The sequence below is a fragment of the Carassius auratus genome, chromosome 36 (assembly GCF_003368295.1).
Source record: "Carassius auratus strain Wakin chromosome 36, ASM336829v1, whole genome shotgun sequence".
Taxonomy (NCBI): Eukaryota; Metazoa; Chordata; class Actinopteri; order Cypriniformes; family Cyprinidae; genus Carassius; species Carassius auratus.
The window spans coordinates 11,856,312-11,875,269 of NC_039278.1; the positions used below are offsets into that span (position 1 = coordinate 11,856,312).

Here is an 18,958-nt window from a genome sequence, read left to right on the forward strand (position 1 = left end):
TTGTCTGTTTTTAGTGTTTTGGTTTCCAAACCTGTTCAGCATCACTGGTACTTAAAACATAGGCTAAACAGTAACACTGTATTAAAAAAAAATATAGTAAATGATAGTAAATTTGTTTCCATCCATTTAAATTGTAATTAATTTATTTGTCATTTGTACTAGATTGTATGATATTATTTTATGTTTAGGCAGTCACTGGGCCTGTTCCCAAACCCACACTTGCACTCTTTGAACTTGACCACTTGTTTGTATGACATATTTCTGGTATTTAGACCAAGTATTAAAATTGTTATGTAGACTGTAAGTGTGCATTTTGATTACCCAGTGGAAAAATAAATAAATAATTAAAATTAAAATTAAAGGATTGGTTCACTTCCAGAATAATAATACAAATAAAATTTAAAAATCCTGATAATTTACTCACGCCCATGCCCCCCAAGATCTTTCTTTCTTCAGTCGCATAGGCAATGGAGGTTTTTGAGGAAAAAAATTCAGGATTTTACTCCATACAATAGGCATTAATAAATGACCAGTCAGTTTTAAGGTCCAAATTGTGGTTTCAGTACAGCTTTGAAAGGCTCTACACAATTCCATCTCAGTAATAATGGTCTTATCTAGCGAAACGATTGGTTATTTTCTAAAAAAAATAAATAATAAATAACAAATGCACATCTTGCACTAGCTCCATGCACGCTCATCTCATTTTCTCCTCCAACTTCACAATCATCTGACATCGTTGTTTTACCTTTAAAAAAAAAAAAAGACAAGTATTTGCTGTAAAAAGTATATTCATTTTACATTTTTAAAGAAAATGACCGATCATTTCACTTGCGATCAGTTTAGGCCAGGTTTCCTTAAATCTTGCCCTGGAGGGCCAATGAGCTGCAGAGTTTAGCTCCAACCCTGATCAAACTCACTGACCTGTGATTTTCTTATGATCCTGAAGACATCGATTAGCATACTCAGGTTTGTTTGGTCAGGGCTAGAGCTAAACTCTGCAGGAAAGTGAATCTCGTGGGCCAGTTTTGAGGATCCCTGGTTTAGACCTTCAGCCCATTGGCCACCACTGAAGTCCATTATATGAAGAAAAAACCTGGAATGTTTTCCATGAACATCTTGGATGACATGGGGGTGAGTAAATTATCAGGAAATTTGTATTCTGGAAGTGAACAAATCTTTTAAGTGCTGTAAAGCTTGTACAGAGCTTCATTTACACATCTAGATCTTCAGTTCCTAACAATAAACCTCTAAATGTCTGTTCAGTTCACATGTAACAGACAGCACAATTTAATTGTGGTACTTCTAAATAAGTGATAACAATACAATGTTGAGGGCTTTATATTGTATATGTATCTAACTGGAAATTTTTACTTTGATATCTTGTATTTCACAAGGAAATGCACACGATTTCCTTAACATGATGAATGATGGGTATTATGCTTCCGAGGTGCATTGGAGGATAAGAGATAGTGTGGATATGGAATTAAGAGCACTGGAATTTAACAGGCCTGGTTCAGTCATTTCACTTATTTCCTGTTGCTTGCGCATACTCTCAAGTGGCCAAGATGACAAGGATTGGCCAATAACAGGTTTAAAGGTTTAAAAATAGCATGTTTCAAAGCCACAAAAATTTTCCATTATATCATTCCTATGGTATGGTGAGGTTTTCATGTCTAGTCAAAGATGGAATCCCTCAGGTTGTGTGCATCGTGAAGAGTAGGCCTAACACTCCCTCATGTTGGTTTGAGCAGTCATTCACCTGTGTGTAGGATGGCTGAAGAAGGTGAATATATACAGTATATTAGATGAAAATGCAATAAACTTATTACTTCAGGTCATAACTTTGATTTGATTTACTTAAGATTAAGACAAAGTCTTCCATTTTTTTCTGTGAATAAGAATAAAATGTTCAGGTAGAAGTCTTTACAGCCAGAAGAACCGCTGTGATTTCTTAGGGGTTTTTAGAATAGCGGTTTTGGATTTAGGAGTTAACAACAAATACCGCAGCAATGTATTATAAAGTTGTTGTGTAGCTAACAAGATACTAAATAAAATGATGTGTGTTTACCTGCTTGATTAATTGTACAACTAAATATATATATATATATATATATATATATATATATATGTGTGTGTGTGCGTGCGTGTGTGTGTGTGTGTGTGTGTGTATTTAAATACACAGCAGCTATAAAATGCATGTTGGAATTATGACTGATTTTTTTTGGGTATAATTCAAGTAATGTTAACCACACACAGTGAAATGAAACTTATTTATGAGAACTTTCTGAACCCTCTGGGTTGGCATAAAATTTGGAATCATGTCTGACTATCATGCCAGAGGATTAACACACTAGAATCTTTATAAGATTTTATTTGATGCAGGCTAAGCATGCTGAATGTCAACATATTCTCTGAGGGACTCTCAGCATAATTGCATCTTTTTTAATGTTAATCACTATGGTATTTAAACTGTTTCCTACAAAGGCGGGGTTGTTTTTAAAAGCTTTTATGATATGAAAAGAGATTAGATACATCTACCCGAGGCTGTTTTTCCAATGTAAATTATAAATCTCATGTTGATCTGCTGGATCAGTATTCACTTTTTTACTATCACAATTAATAAACATTATATAAAAACTATGCAGTAATGATAATAATAATAATAATAATTATTATTATTATTATATTTTGTGATGAAGCACACTTACAAAGTTTCTTTGTTGATGTGTAAAAAGATGATCTAAAATGCTCTCCTAATCTGGCGAACCAGTTGAATGTCCAAAACCTCTCTAAAATTACACAAAACAAAAATAGCTTTTTTAATATTAATTTATTTAATTTTTAAAGGAAAACAAAACCAAAAGTGTTTCTTAAAATGCCACGTCCCGTCCATGAATTACTCTTTACAAGAAAACGAAACTTTGAACGCAACAGCCAGCAAAGCAGCTCTTTAGTTTCGGATAGTCAGAAGCTTTTTGAGTTTGTCCCCGCCCACTTTTGCATCAATAAACGTAGCCCGCGTCTCTTTCACACGTCTTAGCCTGACCCCGCCCACTTTCCACCCCGTTGTGTGTGATACTGGACGATGCGACCTATCCGTGCGCGCCCTCACATATACAAGATACTGAGCTGATCGTATTTCACTACATTTTCTTCTGGCATATACCCGAAAGGTATCGAAAAGGAAGGTTATTGAGACCGGTGTCACGTACATCACATACAAAGCGGAGAGAAGCGACAACGTTTCGCTTTTAACGTTACTTTGTCCTCTATGATGGCAGCTCAGGATTTCAATTTTTTACTTGCGACGGACTCTTATAAGGTAAGAATCATCTTGCTCGAGCGGTTCAACACCAGAAACGCAGAGACACATGACAGCACTTTGCCTGTTTTGACAGTAGCCCTTTGTGCTTTAGCCGTCACGTATATGTGCGGATAAAACCAACTTTGACCTTGTGAATCGATGAAATGTAAATGAAAACATGACTCAGAATAACCTATAGATAATCCAATATCGCGTTTATTGCGTTTTCTTCTCGTTTTCTTGGAGGAAATCGATGTAAGCTCACGTTCGTTTTAAATGCCCCACTCATTGAACGCTGAGCGCGGGAGGAGGGGCTTATGCGAAATGACCTCGTGCAGCCTAGCTTCGCCGAAGGCCACTGCGCGTGACGTCACGTAACTCATTTTTTTTTTTTTAGAAAACCAAAAATTTTTAAATAATACAAAAAAAAAACTTATTCAAAATGACTACATATTGTTGTACATGTACTGTTTTTGTAAGCTTAAATATAATCTAAATAACCAAACATCAGAGTCTAGAAATCCAGTCAGATAGTAACAGTGGGCTTCAACCGATTTAACCCCACCTGTAATATATCTGTAATCAGAAGCTACGTGTTTCACAGAGTCATAAACTATGAATGAAAGTTCTGAGTGTATTGTTTTTGTTAACTTTTTGTAAAGCTGTTGTAAACATTCACATGATTAGAGCTGTTTAATATCACTTTTAAAGTCTGACTCCGTCAAAGGTCCAGATAAGGAAAGATGCAACTCCCATGCATGAAGCAGCATGATTTGATATATTTAGTATTACAAAACAATTTTGTTAAACTAACAATATATTACATAATAAGACACTTGCGCAAAAAAAAAAAAAAAAAAAAATTAACCCCACATTTTATTATGCATTTTTTTTTTAATCTATATAATGTTATATTATGTAATCCTATGTAATGTTCCAAGCTTCTTGGGAGGTGACTCTATTTATTAAATGTCCTTAGTTGAGTTTAATGCTCTTTACAACAGATTTAGGAATTTCACCTCTGTAATTCTCCATTTTGGTTAATGCTGAATGGCCAAGGTTGTGTAATGATCTTTGTGCTTCTCATTAGTCTTTGACATCTGACAAAACAGCCAGCTGCAAGTCCCATCTGGATCTATGCTGAAATGTCACCCGACAAAAATATGATATGGATACGATAGGATAACTAATTGTTTTATGAGATTTTGACACCTGGCCATGAGAATGAATGCACTGTTGTTATGTCACAAAAACGCTCCTCGAATGCTACTTAGAAATCTATTGTCTAGCTCTAAACAGGTTGTACCAGGTATCATTGATGAGTGATTCAGGTTTAGACTGATGTTCAGCTCCACTCAGAATTCCACTGAAAACTAAGCAGATTTCCTGTGATGGGGAAAACCCAGCATTCATAAAATGTTTCACAAACTGGTGATGTAGAATTTGCAAAAGTCATCAGATTGCACAGCAGATTGTCTTTCCATTTCTTACAAATCGCATGGAAGTTATTTCTGTCTTTATATAAGCAAAATGAATTGGATTTCAGGGTTGATGTCATAAATGATGTTGGACACGTTGGACAACCAAACTAATGGAACATCACAGACCTTTATTCGTTTCTTAAGTAGCAGATAGAAATATATTTAATTTGTTTTGCTTTGACACAACTGTGTCCTCTATTTTGGGGGTCAGGCCACGTGATGTTTATGCAGAGATTGTGTCTCAGGGCACTGAAGGCCAGACCTTTTGTTAAATTAAATAAAGATATAATGGCAGGTTTGTGCTTTATCAAGACACTGTTTCAGCCCACCCCAGCTGTAGCTTTACAGTATGAGTGTACAGTAAACAATACTTTTTTTTTTTACTTTCATTTAGCAAGGATGCCTTAAATTGATCTGAAGCGACAGTTAATAAATGCTGTTTTTGTTTTTACTTTCTGTTAATCAAAGGATCCTGAAAATGCGTCTCAAAATTAAACTTTGGTAACAATAAGAAATGTTTCTTGAGCACCAAATCATCACATTCAAATGATTTCTGAAGGATAACGTGACACTTAATACTGGAGTAATGGTTGCTAAAAATTCAGCTTCGCCATCACAGGAATAAATTACATTCGAAATATTTTCACAATATTACTGTTACTGTATTTTCAATCAAATAAATTCAGCCTTTTTTATTAAATTTTTTCAAAAACATTGAAAAAATCTTGCCCCAAACTTTTGAACAGTAGTGTATTATTAATAGAAGTACTGATTTTGAGAGTGTGTAAACAATTCTAATACTCAAAGCTGTCTTTCTTTCAGATTACCCACTACAAGCAATACCCACCCAATATCAGTAAGGTGTACTCCTATTTTGAGTGTCGGCGCAAAAAAGGGTCACAGTTTAATGAGGTGGTGTTTTTTGGCCTCCAGTATCTCCTGAAGAAATACCTAGCAGGTGATTCTAACTACTTTCATCATTGTGTAACTCCTGTGGTGATCACAAAACTTTTGTGTAGTTTGACTTGTCTCACATGGATGTACTGTTTGTTTTTGAGTCATGCAGTAGAAGTCTGTTTTGGGCCATTTTAATGCTTTTACCCATTTCATTTTTTATAAAAGTGGCCATGAACACAGGCCAGCTCTGTTAGAGAAAGTAAAAACAAGCAGAATACATTAAGTCCCCAAAAAACATTCTAGTTACATAAGGCTGATTCCTCTTAAGCTTCCCGTTTAAGTATTCTAACCCAGAAAGTGTGTATTTTGTGGTTTGCGTTTCAGACTGCAATCATGAACCAAATGTGTGAGCGACAGCATGTGTTTTTGTTTAGTTTTGTTATGTCTCCACTGATTTAGAGTTTCTTTCCAACCAAACTATTTGTACTCTCTCTTTATACAATGAATATTTCATTGAATCTTAAGACGATTATTCTGGTATTGCATTCTCCCTGAAATCATGGCTGTTGTAAACTTTGCAATTTGTAACTACAGAGACGTGCCATGTAATATCTTGCTAAACAAATCTGTGCATTTATTGTCTCATCATATGGGCATATCAGTGTGTCATTAAATGGCCTGCCAGTTTATTGTTTACATATTGGACATTTTCTAAAGAGCATATGCTTTTTATATAAAGATCTTTAAAATGCAACTCACACAATAGTCTGTTTTCCATATACGTGCTGTTCATTATATCTCTAAGCTCATGTATTTATATAAATCTTGCAGGTCCAGTTATCACGGAGGAAAAGATTCAGGAGGCGAAAGTCTTTTATCAGATGCACTTTAAACAGGCAGTGTTCGATGAAGAGGGATGGAGGAAAGTTTTAGAGGTACAAACAGAAGTTCATATCAAAGTTTCTTTTCAGATATTTCACCGTTGCATGACTTTGAAGTCTTCGTACCTTGTTCCGGAGATGAATACAATGGGAGATAACGACCACCTGCCTTCTTCCTCTCCCTTATTGTGTTGTCAGAAATATGATGGCCGTCTTCCAATCCGTATCAAAGCAGTTCCTGAGGGGAAGATCATTCCCAGAGGGAACGTTCTTTTCACTGTGGAGAACACAGATCCAGATTTCTTCTGGCTCACCAATTATATCGAGGTATTACTTGTCGTCTTTCAACATATTATTTTTTTTTTTAAGATGACTTCTGAAGATAATGCAAAAGCATAATTTCTGAGATGTCCCAATCAATGTTTAAAAAAATTATAAGAACAAAAACTGTTCAAATATTAATGGAAGTACACAAATACATAAATATTTATGAAATAAATCATATTTAACATATTTCCCATATTTGTCCATAAAATAATCATTAAAAAAATTGCGTCATGGTTTCCACAAAAATGTAAGAGGTACAAGTTTTTGATAAGGGGTAATGGTGCTTAAGCAGTTAATCAACATATCACAATGATTACAAACGACTGGCATAATGATGCTGAAAATTCACCTTTCCCCTCACACGAATAAATACAATTTTAAATATTTAAATTAAAAAGGTAATCATGTTTTACTGTTTCTACTGTATTTTTGTTCAATTAAATGCAGCCTTGTTCAGTGTTGGGGAAAGTTACTTTTAAAAGTAATGCATAACAATATTGCGTTACTCGCTAAAAAGTAACTAATTGTGTTACTTAGTTACTTTTTATGGAAAGTAATGTTATTTTACTTTTTGCGTTACTTTTTCTCATCTGGGCTGGGCGAATTTTTTTCTTTTCAGCAATAAAAAAGCAAACACAAATGTTATGTTTATCGTAACTATACAAATTTTTGCTTATTAGTATAGTTGAATTGGATCATTGAAAGTCATCAGCAAAGTCACTGGTTAATAAAATTAGTTTAAATGCATAAATTGTTTGTGTTATTGAACCTATTCAACTATTGCAGTTTACTAGTTACTTGAAAAAAGTAATCTGATTATGTAACTCGCGTTACTTGTAATATCGGCTCTCTTAATATTGGATGATGTACTGTTGTTCAGGATGACAGCAGGCTTTGATTTCCAGCATGCTCTTAGCTGCTGATCTTGGACCAAATAACTGAGGGAGGTTAGGACAGGCTGGTGGGGTCCGTGAGGACAGGAGGTCGTTAGGCACTGACCTTGCCTTCTGCCCTGTAGACTCACACAACAGCTGTTACTGTTGTCATTATGTAGACAAATCTTTCTTTCTTTCTTTTTGATATCAGGTCTGGAGATGCATGCCTGTAATCAATGATGAACATTAATTGACTCATTTTTTTTTTTTACTATAGAATTAAAACCATAACTTTTGAGTATTTAGATTTACATTTATTCATGCATTTGACAAGCTTTTATCTAAACATTTTATCCATACATTTTATCATTTTTATCAGAATCAGGCCCATCACATTGGCACTGAAAGCGCCATGTTCTACTGTACTACTGAAAAATTGTGGTATAGAAAATTTTGTCATTACAGTTCCTGAGGGTTCCATCATAATGAGATGCAAAGTAGTTTTCCAGATCCTTCGCTCTCTGATCCTCAGTTGGAACAAGCTTTCTAACACAAACTGATTTCCTAAGACCATCACAATCTTCAAAATTAAAAAGAAAAGAAAAACACTTTTCTTCTGCAAGAAATTTGCATAAACTGCCAACAACCACAATCAAAGACACTTCTTTTACTTGCCATTCTCTTGAAACTTGATTGTGCCTGTAAGGTATTGTAAGTTGTTGCTTTGGATAAAGGAGCCTGCTAAATGACTACAACTTGCAGAAGAAATGACATTTATGCCTATGATTAGAATGTGACATTAGTATATGCACTATTGTGTCAACAACATAACAATCCTTTTATTCAATATATCATGAACAATTTAAGCCAAACCTTATTTGCCTTATTGGCATTCTGGCAGCTTAATCAGCGTGCACAGTTTATTAATTGATGTGAGAAAATGCATAACCTAAAAACATGTAGAACCACTCAAACAGTACAGAGTTCTTTGATTTGGGGCCCCTTTAAGGATGTGCACGTCAGGGACTGACAAAGACAATGTGTTGCAATTAAAATGGTCAGGGCCATAAAAATTGTGAGTGCTATTACAAGCCATCTTTGGTTTTCTCTGACGTCCATGTGATTGTGTGTACATTCTGTCCCTGCAGACGATGCTGGTCCAAATGTGGTACCCCATCACCGTAGCAACAATCTCCAGGGAGTTCAAAAAGATTCTGGCCAAGCACCTGAAGGCCACGTCAGGGAGCCTGGAGGGACTGGACTGCAAACTGCACGATTTTGGCTACAGAGGGGTGTCCTCACAAGAGGTACGATGGGCGTGGATCAGTAATTACACTTCCTGTTCAGGACTGTGTTGTTATTGTTAACTAAAAACTATATGAAAAATATATAAATGTTGTCCTTGGTAACTAACAGAAATAAATGTGTATGCTGCAGTAAATTAATATAACTAATCTGAAATAAAGAAATAATAATTGATGCTATACATAAATATTAAAAAATAAATACATTCATAAAAGCACATATAGCTAAATTACTAAAATGTAAACTAAAATGAAAATAAAAGGTCAGTTAAAATATGAATAAACACTATAATAGTGAATAAAAATAAATAATACTGGATCAGCACTAGAGTTAATTTTGTCAGCTATTTCTTTTTTATTTAGTCTAAGTCTTAGTCCTGTGTCAAATGTAACTTAGCTTTGAACTTTTGGCTCCATTTTTGTTCTTTTAACTTCTTTTCATTAATAATATTGCATGTTCATTTAGTCTCAGTTATCGTTTAATGACCTTATTAGAGTCTCGTCATTATCTCGTTTTTGTTAGGGGGAAGAAACTTGTTGAACATTTTTCGTCATAGTTTTCATTAAGGAAATCAACACGAATCAGCACAGTGAATAGTAGCGGTACTGTGTTTTTTACCATGCATGGTACCTTGCTCGTAATTCTGGATGTGCAAATCTTTGTTTTCATAATCGACTAGTCTGTTGTGTTGTGTTGTTTGATTGATACTTACAAAAAACAATCTTTTATATGTTTTGACTATAAGAGGCTTTATAGAAAACTAGAAAATTACAGATTTTCATGTATTACTGATTACATGATATTGTTTTGCCCTGAAGATCTCATTTCTGTAGCCATTCCCTGCACATTTTGAAAAAGAATCATCCAAAGCACTGAAATATCTTTTAAGTTAAACAGGAAGTGCTTCTGGTGTGAAAATCTCTACCTTTATTCTTTTTTTTAGCTTTGAAATCAAAGCTCGAGCCAAACGTGGTCTTTCCCTCTTCAGTGCTTTTTAACGAAAGTTCGGTCATCTGGGGCAAATGAAATCAGACATTACTTGGTCAAAGGAGAAAATCGATTCATCATGAGACAAGGCCATTCCGTTTAATCAAAAGGAGATCAGACCTGACCTTTTGAAATGCTTATGATTTCTGTATTTCTCAAAGGTAGGAGCCCTGATTGTTGGCTGTGTTTGAGTGAGGTTGTCGCGCTGATGGGTTTTGGGTCATCGGGTGGTGCTGTTTGAAGAGTTGTGTGGGTAAAGATGACCGTTTGGCTCTTGAATCAGCCCGTCTGCTGTGTAAAGGTCACCTCTGCCATGTTTCATCTATATCGCACAGTGGCAGGTTCAGGTGTTGGGTGACTAGTGATAAGCAGTGAGTCAGTTACTGATTGGCTGGATGTATTTCGTGCAGGAGACCTTTGTGTGTGTGTGTCTGTGTGTGAAAGTGAGACCACTGGATTCTGATGAGGTGTGACAACCCGTATGTGGTGCCCTTTTGAGACCAGTGTGCCATGATCTAAAACTGGAGATGGTGACGCAGACTTCATACATCAACCCAGCAGTCTGACTTATTAGAAAAGGTGCACTTTCCATTAACGTTAAAAATACGCTTTAAGGTTTAGGTCATTTCACAGGCTGGATTTTTACATTTAAGTCATATTATACTTAAAAAAAAAAAGAAGGTTCATGTGAAGTGATGCTAGACCCATCATCACTAGACCTGGTTAGACTCAACTCAAGGGCAGACCACAGTCTTTAGGACACTGACTCTTAATATATATTGACTGACATGCAGTTGCCTTTTATATTTGTTAAAAATAATCATAGTTTATAGTTCCTCAGAGATTTGAACTTGCAACTTATGCCACTCCATAGCACATATAATACCACTGCACTGAAAAGGTTTGATTTAATTAAAAAAAAAATGTATTGGATGATTTATTATTATTTTATAATTTAATTAAAAAAAAAATTAACTAGCAGAGATTTGAACTTGTGACCTTTGTAGGCTCATAGCAAATATAATACCACTGTACTGAAATTGATTTAAAAGCTTAGATTAATAATTGAATTTGTAACTTAAAAAATAAGCAAGGTTTTGCAAATTTGAACTTGCAACCTTTGTAATTCCATAGCAAATGTAATATGATTATTCTAAAAAGTTGTAACTTTAATTTAATTTTTTTTATTGTTTTGTAAAAAAAAAAATTAAACTAGCAGAGATTTAAGAGACTTGAACTTGCAACCTGTATAACCTCATTGGAAAATATAAAACCACTGCACTAATATTTTTTATTTATTTAGTTGTGTTTATTTTTTCACAATCAGTTAAACAATCAGTTATATCCTATTGAATTGTATCTGTCAGGTCACATGACTGTCCAATGAAAAACCATCCATCTGGACGTCCTAATCAGGGCCCACATTATATCTAGCTTTGTGGCATATTTCTCTGCCAACTGTCAATGTAATATTGCTTGTGTGCGTGTGCTTGTGTGTGTGTGTGTGTGTGTGTATGTGCGCACGTGTGCTTGATCACTGGTGATTACATTAAATATTTCCTTGTCATCTCATGTGGGGCTTTGTGGGGAAAGTAAGTGCAAAAATTTTTTTTTTAAAAAGGAAAAACCGAATGAATTGGAAGAGAAAGAACATCAGTGTGGGATCTAAGAAAGCCCAAAGCGCTTCTCCCTCAGCAGCTGAAAACAGACTGAATCATGCTGTGTTAAACTATCGAGTCTTCATTAGGGACAGAGGGATATTGATAGTGTATTTTCTAGGATGTGGCTGACTGGATTAATGATGGCTTCAAGAGGAGATTAATGATGCCAAGCAGAGTTTAATGCCTCTGATACTCAAGGATCCTGCTCACTCCCCTGCATCACTCTCTTCTGATCAAGGGACAAGCAGTGATGGATTTGAATGACTTGAGTGGTTCACAAGTGAAAGTTCTGTCATCATTCACTTAAATCCTTTTAAACCCATATGACTTCTGTTTTCAAGTAGAAAAAGTGAAGTACCTTAAAAACATTACTCCATACAAGTCTTGTGCTATATTTCAAGTTTAAATAGAATAAGTAGAATATAATGACAAAATCACAAAATGACCATTATTTAAACTGAAATAAAAATGAAAATTGTAAAATGAAAGCGATTTCAAAATATCGAAAGCGAATCTTCAATAGTATATAAATAATACTAAAATAACACTGGTATTTGTGCTGATCCATCATATTGTGCTGCTCTGTGCCCCTCTGCATTGACAATCACATGAGGTCCCTAGATCCTTGCTCCAATCACAGCTGCAGACTAAAGCCTTGTTACGGATCTGATTTCCTTGAGTTGATATCAAGCCCAGATCTCATCAGTTCTTAAAATAAAAAAAGAGAGAAGAAGAAGAAAGAAAAGCAAAATAGACTTGCTCTAAAACACCTTGTAGTAGAGCAAGAAATATTAAAGCGCTCCTCAGGTGGCTAAAGAGATTTTACTTAGAATTGTTCACTTTTTAGAGCAACATCCTTCCCTTGACCATCACTAAAGGGCAATTCCCCCTTGATTACTGTGACCTTGCGATGAATGAACCGAGACAGACTCGGTACTCTGAGCGTTAAATCAGGGGAATATAGAAAATGTTTTTTTGGCTTTAAACGGGCATACAATTGTACAGTCAAAATCTTTCTTATGATTTGCTTCTTAAAAGCCAGTGTCTATAATTCAGTTACTAAAATAAGATCAACATAATGGGCATTGGCTAATGTTTTAAATGGCTTGAGAGAAATCGCAACATTTGATCTTTTGGATTCCACTGGAGACTTATGAGCCTTAATATACAATAAAGACTTCAGGGACTGGGTTTGACATTAAACAGGTTCATTGGCTCATTTCTGCTTTGTTCTTTCTCTCTTTACTGAAACAGTCGGCAGCACTTGGTGGAGCTGCTCATCTGGTGAATTTCTGCAGCACAGATACAGTGGCAGGTCTGCTGATGGCACAGCGATACTACGGATGTCCTATGGCTGGATTCTCCATCCCTGCTGCAGAACACAGGTAGTGCACGTGTACTTATTGCACACTTATTTTGTGCAGGCATGAACCAATTTCATCCTGCCTAAAATCTGCTGAGCTGAATTTTTTTTTTTTTTTTTATATCCAAATAATAAAAACAAACACTAATAAAAATGACAAGCACAAAAAATAAAAAATAAAACTTTAACTAAAATCAAAAAGGAAACAGAAAAAGTATAAATGGAATTTATATACTATATAATAATAAAACAAAACCGTTTTAGATTGTTAAACTTGACACAGTCTAGTTTAGTTTATAAAATTAACTCATTTAAAAATTATAAAATCATTACCCATTTACGCTTGCAACTTACCCTTTTATCACTCCAAATCCATATGACTTTCTTTCTTCCCTGAAACAGGAAATATTTTAAAGATTATACTGGTTGCTTTTTTTCAGTGCAATTACAATGAATGGTTGTCTGGAGCTTTCAAAACCTCAAAGAATAGCACAGAAACATTATACAAGAGGTATATGTGATCATGTGCAGTATTTCAAGTCTGAAACCTCATGACAATATAGAGCTTGTGTAATTAACGGAGAGAGAAATTTAACTCCTTTTTTTCCATTCCATGAGCTGTTGTTCATTGTGACCAGATTAAAGAATGATTAATTCACAAATCTCCTGAACTCTCTTGAACCTGCCAAAGGGCGTTGGATAAGACGCCAAGATTTTGAGTCATTAACAGCTTAACTTTTGGTCTGTGCATCACATGCAACTATTATGGCTTCAAAAGACTTGGAATATAGTGAACAATTTGTGTGGACCACTTTTTAGTGTTCTTTAGTAGCTTGAAAGCTTTATCATATTCATTGTAATTGCATGGAAATTAGTAGAGAATTTCCTTTTAAGACGGACTGGGCAGCGAGTCAGTCAGACACTACAGCTGCCTTCAAATTCAAACAGCCTCTGTCTTGGAAATTCAGCGCTGACGTTAAACACCTGCGTGTTAATTTGCATTTGTTCCATTGATTTCTAATTAGTTCTATTAGTAGCTACATGCATCTCGCAGCTGTAGCGCCTTTTGTCTGTGTGGTTGAGTGCATTTCCCAGTATAGCTCTCACTCTTTTTCAGATCACACGACGACATCTGTGACGTCATTCCATTTTTCAACCATTCCATGAATCACTTGCTTTATTAGCTCTACGGCTAGAGACCCATTTGCTGCAAATGTTTGCTTTTAATTCTTCTTAAGCAAAGTGAAACCGGTTAATTTTAGTCTTAGCCTTATGCACCGTCAAACTAAATAAAGCAGGAGTGGGCGAGACTTCAGTAATTAGTGTTGTCGGACATTTGATGAAGGATTGTAAGACTTTGTTTTTCATGTCTCTGTAGCACTATCATCTCCTGGGGCAAGAGCCGAGAGAAAGACGCATATGAGTGTCTGCTGGACCAGTTTCCCTCTGGGCCTGTAGCTGTGGTTAGCGACAGTTATGACATCTTTAAGGCTTGTAAGCACATCTGGGGGGACAAGCTGAAGGAGAGAGTGATGGAGAGGAGTGAGGATTCTGCCCTTATCATTCGTCCAGACTCTGGGGACCCTGCTCAGACACTCTTAGAGGTGTGTGTATCATGTATCAATTGTGTTCTAAGTAGAGTAGTGTTCACTACAGACCCTAATGCAGCCGTTTCAGTGATTGAACTTTATTTTAGTGAAGTAAAGCTTCAGACAAATGGGTTTGCTTAAAGCAGTCTCCAGCACTGTGGTACATTGTGACTTACAGGGCTTGTAGGATTTGCAGATTTGCATCCATTGCTTCGATGTGTTTATGGAAGCAATGCCTTTGAACAGGGTTCTCCAAACTCGGTCCACTTCATTTGCTTCTTCTGTTTCACTTTCAGGTGATAAAGATTTTGGAGGAGTGTTTTGGATGTTCTCTGAACTCAGTTGGTTACAAGGTGCTCCCGTCATACCTGCGCATTATCCAGGGGGATGGAATTGATCTGAACTCAGTCAATGAGGTAAACTAACCTCAGACCAAGAGAGATCAAACATACACTACACTTCGAATGTTTGGGGTCAGTAAGATTATTTTAATACTTTTTTGTCAGCAGGGATGCACTAAATTGATTGAAAGTGACAGTACAGAAATTTATAATTTTACTTTAGATTTTTATTTCAAGTAAATGCTGTTCTATTGGACCTTTCTATTCATCAAAGTTTCCTGAAAAAAAAAAGTCTCATGGTTTCACAAAAATGTTTTTAATAACTGTTTTTAACATTTATTTTTATAAGATATGTGTTAAGCAGCAAATCAGTATGAGAGAAACATTTTTAAAAACTCTTAGCAACCCCAAACATTTGAACTGTATAGTGTATGTACTTCAATAATTAATATTGGTTTCAGTGTGATTTAAAGTGGGGTCCAAAAGTCTGAAATTTAGAATTTAAAAACAGAAGTAATTTAAAACTGTAAGTTACAAATAAAATAAATATTTAAAGATTCTGCACCATTTAAACATCCCTTATCAAATTTGTGACCTTGATCATGTGAACTCCTTCATCCAGAGAGTCAAATGTTCTTAATTTCATTGAAGCACAAGATGCTTTTTGCTTCAAATCCTCTATAAATCTATTTAGGATTTACAAAAAAAGCTAACTTGAGCACTGCCACCAATAAAGCAAAACAACAAAACCATGTCAATTTTTCAATTAGCACACACATTATGCACATTTTTTCACAAATTAAATGCAAGCAAAGTTGTTATAAGTAATGAATGTATCAAATTACAGAAATTCAAATTAGAAGCATTTACACTTTGGTTTCAGACCTCACTGTAGGTGTGCTCATACGACTAGTACAGGGATAACTTGATATTGGCTCTGAATGTTTATCGGCTATTCATGACCACTTAATTCTAAACATTATTACGGTTTACACAGAGGTAAATCAGTGATCATACTCTGGTCAGTATTACAATATTCGTTGTTTTTTTGGCTAGCGCAGATTCTGGAGAAGCTGAGCGATGAAGGTTGGAGTGCCGAAAATGTGTTTTTCGGCTGTGGAAGCGCACTCTTGCAGAAAATCAACAGAGACACACTTAACTGTGCATTTAAGTGCAGCTATGTGGAGACCAATGGCAAAGGCGTGAGTTTAAACGAGTGCAAAAGGTAAATTTGATCTGTTTTGCTATTTGTTTCTTTGACTATCATGTCATTTGTGTTTGCATAGATGGACGTTTATAAGCAGCCAGTGACGGACCCATCTAAAGGATCCAAGCGTGGTCGTCTCTCTCTGAGGAGAAACTCCGATGGCTTCATTGAGACGGTGGAAAAAGGAGCGGGCAAACCAGAGGAGGTCAGATCAGCTGTATATCTGCTCTTAACCCATTATTTCATTATTTTTCCAAAATGTATATAGATTTTTTTTGCATTTGTTTTTTTGCAAACATTTTCCCCCCACATTAAACTTTCAATGGTAGTTACATATAAATATATAAATAATGAATTTAATTCTATGCCAATTCTAGGCTGAATATATGAATATTGTGAAATCTTACAATTAAAAAAAATACTTTTACTTTTTAAGCATTTCTTTTTATTATCAATGATGAAAACAGTTGTGCTGCTTAACATTTTTGATGTCCTCCGTGAGCATTTTAATTTACGAAGTTCAAAAGAACAGCGTTAGTTTAAAACAGAAATCTGTTGTCAGTTTTTTTATCAATTTAATGCACCCTTGCTGAATAAAAGTATTCATTTTTAAACCATTGTGTATGTAAAAATATAAACATGGCTGATCCTTGTTGGTGATTCTCATTAATATGATGATCTTTTGTAGGACATGTTGGTGACTGTGTTTGAAAACGGGACCATCCTGCAGGAGTACACTCTGGATGAGATCCGAAAAGCTGCTCAGCTTTGGGAGGAAGACGTGAGCCCTTCCCAGCACAACGAAGAGGACAGCACTACTCTGGAGATCCACCAGAAATGCATAATGAACGGCGTGCATTAATATATATACACACTGTTCTCATCACTGCCCCCTACAGACCAAACACAGTCCTATTCCACAACACTTAGATGTTCATCAATATAACCGAACACAGTGTTACAGTACACTATACAAATACACATCACATCTGACGTTTCAGGAAATCCTTAAATTTGGGATTTGGTTGCCAGAGTTTTTTTTACTAGTTCCTCCTTCATTTTACCACACTTTAAGATGCCAAATATCTTTGTTGGTGCTTCAGCAGGGTTTGCATGCGATTGCTAGTAATGCTGTTAAAGCATCACCTGGCAGTACATTGATAGATGAAGAAAACTTCATTTGGAAACTTCATCTGCACATGACCCTGGTTTCGTACAATGAGACGCTCTGAAAATGCAAAAATTAGATTTAGAAAACACTAGCTATTTAAATTTTTGGAGGATTCTCAGTGTTCTTTTTAATATATATTTTTTTAAGGATACCCTTATTGTCAAGATAGCGCTTATGCATTTCTAATTTTTTTTTACTACAAAAGAAATCTGTTTTAAGCTATTCCCGTGTTGTGTTCAACATAGAGATGGCAGACTTGAAGGTTATCCACCCACTTTGTCTTCTCGCTGTTACATAGCTCACTTAAACTTGCTTCCTGACCTTTCAGAATAATACTTTCATTGGTAAAAATGGACAAATGTCTTCTCTGGAGATAAGTGGTTTTCTTAGAACAGCAAATTGATCCTGATGTTATAAACACACTCAATGCTGCATAGAAACGAATAGAAAGTTATCCTGATAATAGTTATAGTGTGATTTTATGTCGAGTTGGTTTTAGACTTCCATCTGAGATGCAAAAAACACATCATGCAAACACTTCCCAGTAGTCTGTCTGTCTCCATACAGCTGTTGATGGTGCCTTAAAAACCTCTCCGACCTCAGCGCCGGTCACTCTTTCTTTTGCTTTTCCTTTGGTCTTATTTTTTTACACTTCATATTGTCCATCACGCTCGGTTTCTCTCTTTTATCCTTCCCTTTGCTCTCATTCTGTGACTCAAATATGAATGATGTTCAGTGATTTATTTTTTTTTTTTTTTTTTTTTTGCTGTCAATCTTCTGTCAATGAGATGTGCAGTGGGTTTAATTACAGTGAACATTTATTATTGTGTCATCATCTTTGTGTTGGATCATGGAAATGACTCATTTCTGGGTTGTTGTGAACATCTGAAATGAAGCAGTTTCGCCTTACCTCTTTTTTTTTTAACTAATAAAATTGTATAATAATATGAAGTGATGATAATTACACTTAAATAGCATTTATTCTGTTGTGTAAATACTCTTTAATGGTAGTTTCAATGATAAAAATGTGTCTTGAAATGTTTGCGTCCCTGTTGCATTTTTTTGATTTTACAAAAGTGATATTTTGGATTACAAAAAGACAAGCAAACAGAAAAGACCTATTAAAAATAGATTGAACTGCTTCGTCTTAATATTCATCATGTTTGATTCCTTCTTTAAGGGAGTGTTTTGGCAATTTTGAAATGCATATATTTTGTACAGAATATATACCAAAAATAATGATGGTCCAAGTATTTCTGGATTCTGTCCCAGTTTTTAATTGAATAAAAAACACTGTGTCCTAGCAGAAAGGGAATGGAATGCCAAGGAAAGGAATGTGGCTTTCAGAATGAAAACAGTTATGTGTTATTTTGCTCTGCATGTTGCTTTGAGTTGTGCATAACAAAATAGAAATGTCTGTATTTCCAAATTCCAGTGAAACTTGACAATGGTTTGTATCCTCAAGTTTTTATTCCCCAGAAGGTGGTTTGCCATGTTTTATTGTTGAACAAATATATTGTATTCACATGAAATTTACTTCTCAAACACATCTTAGTTGGCATCCCAAAG

At 35.3% G+C, this 18,958-nt stretch overlaps 1 protein-coding gene across 1 annotated transcript; it reads left to right on the plus strand.

Annotated features, from left to right (window-relative positions):
• The first annotated feature begins 3,035 nt into the window (after positions 1-3,035).
• LOC113055252 (nicotinamide phosphoribosyltransferase-like) lies at positions 3,036-18,427 on the plus strand. Its single transcript, XM_026221407.1, has 11 exons — positions 3,036-3,322; positions 5,608-5,743; positions 6,514-6,617; positions 6,762-6,890; positions 8,914-9,072; positions 12,973-13,103; positions 14,460-14,685; positions 14,967-15,086; positions 16,073-16,213; positions 16,298-16,423; positions 16,907-18,427. Exons 1-11 carry the CDS (start codon positions 3,272-3,274, stop codon positions 17,078-17,080), a joined length of 1,497 nt encoding a protein of 498 aa, XP_026077192.1. The 5' UTR covers positions 3,036-3,271; the 3' UTR covers positions 17,081-18,427.
• The last annotated feature ends 531 nt before the right edge of the window (positions 18,428-18,958 follow it).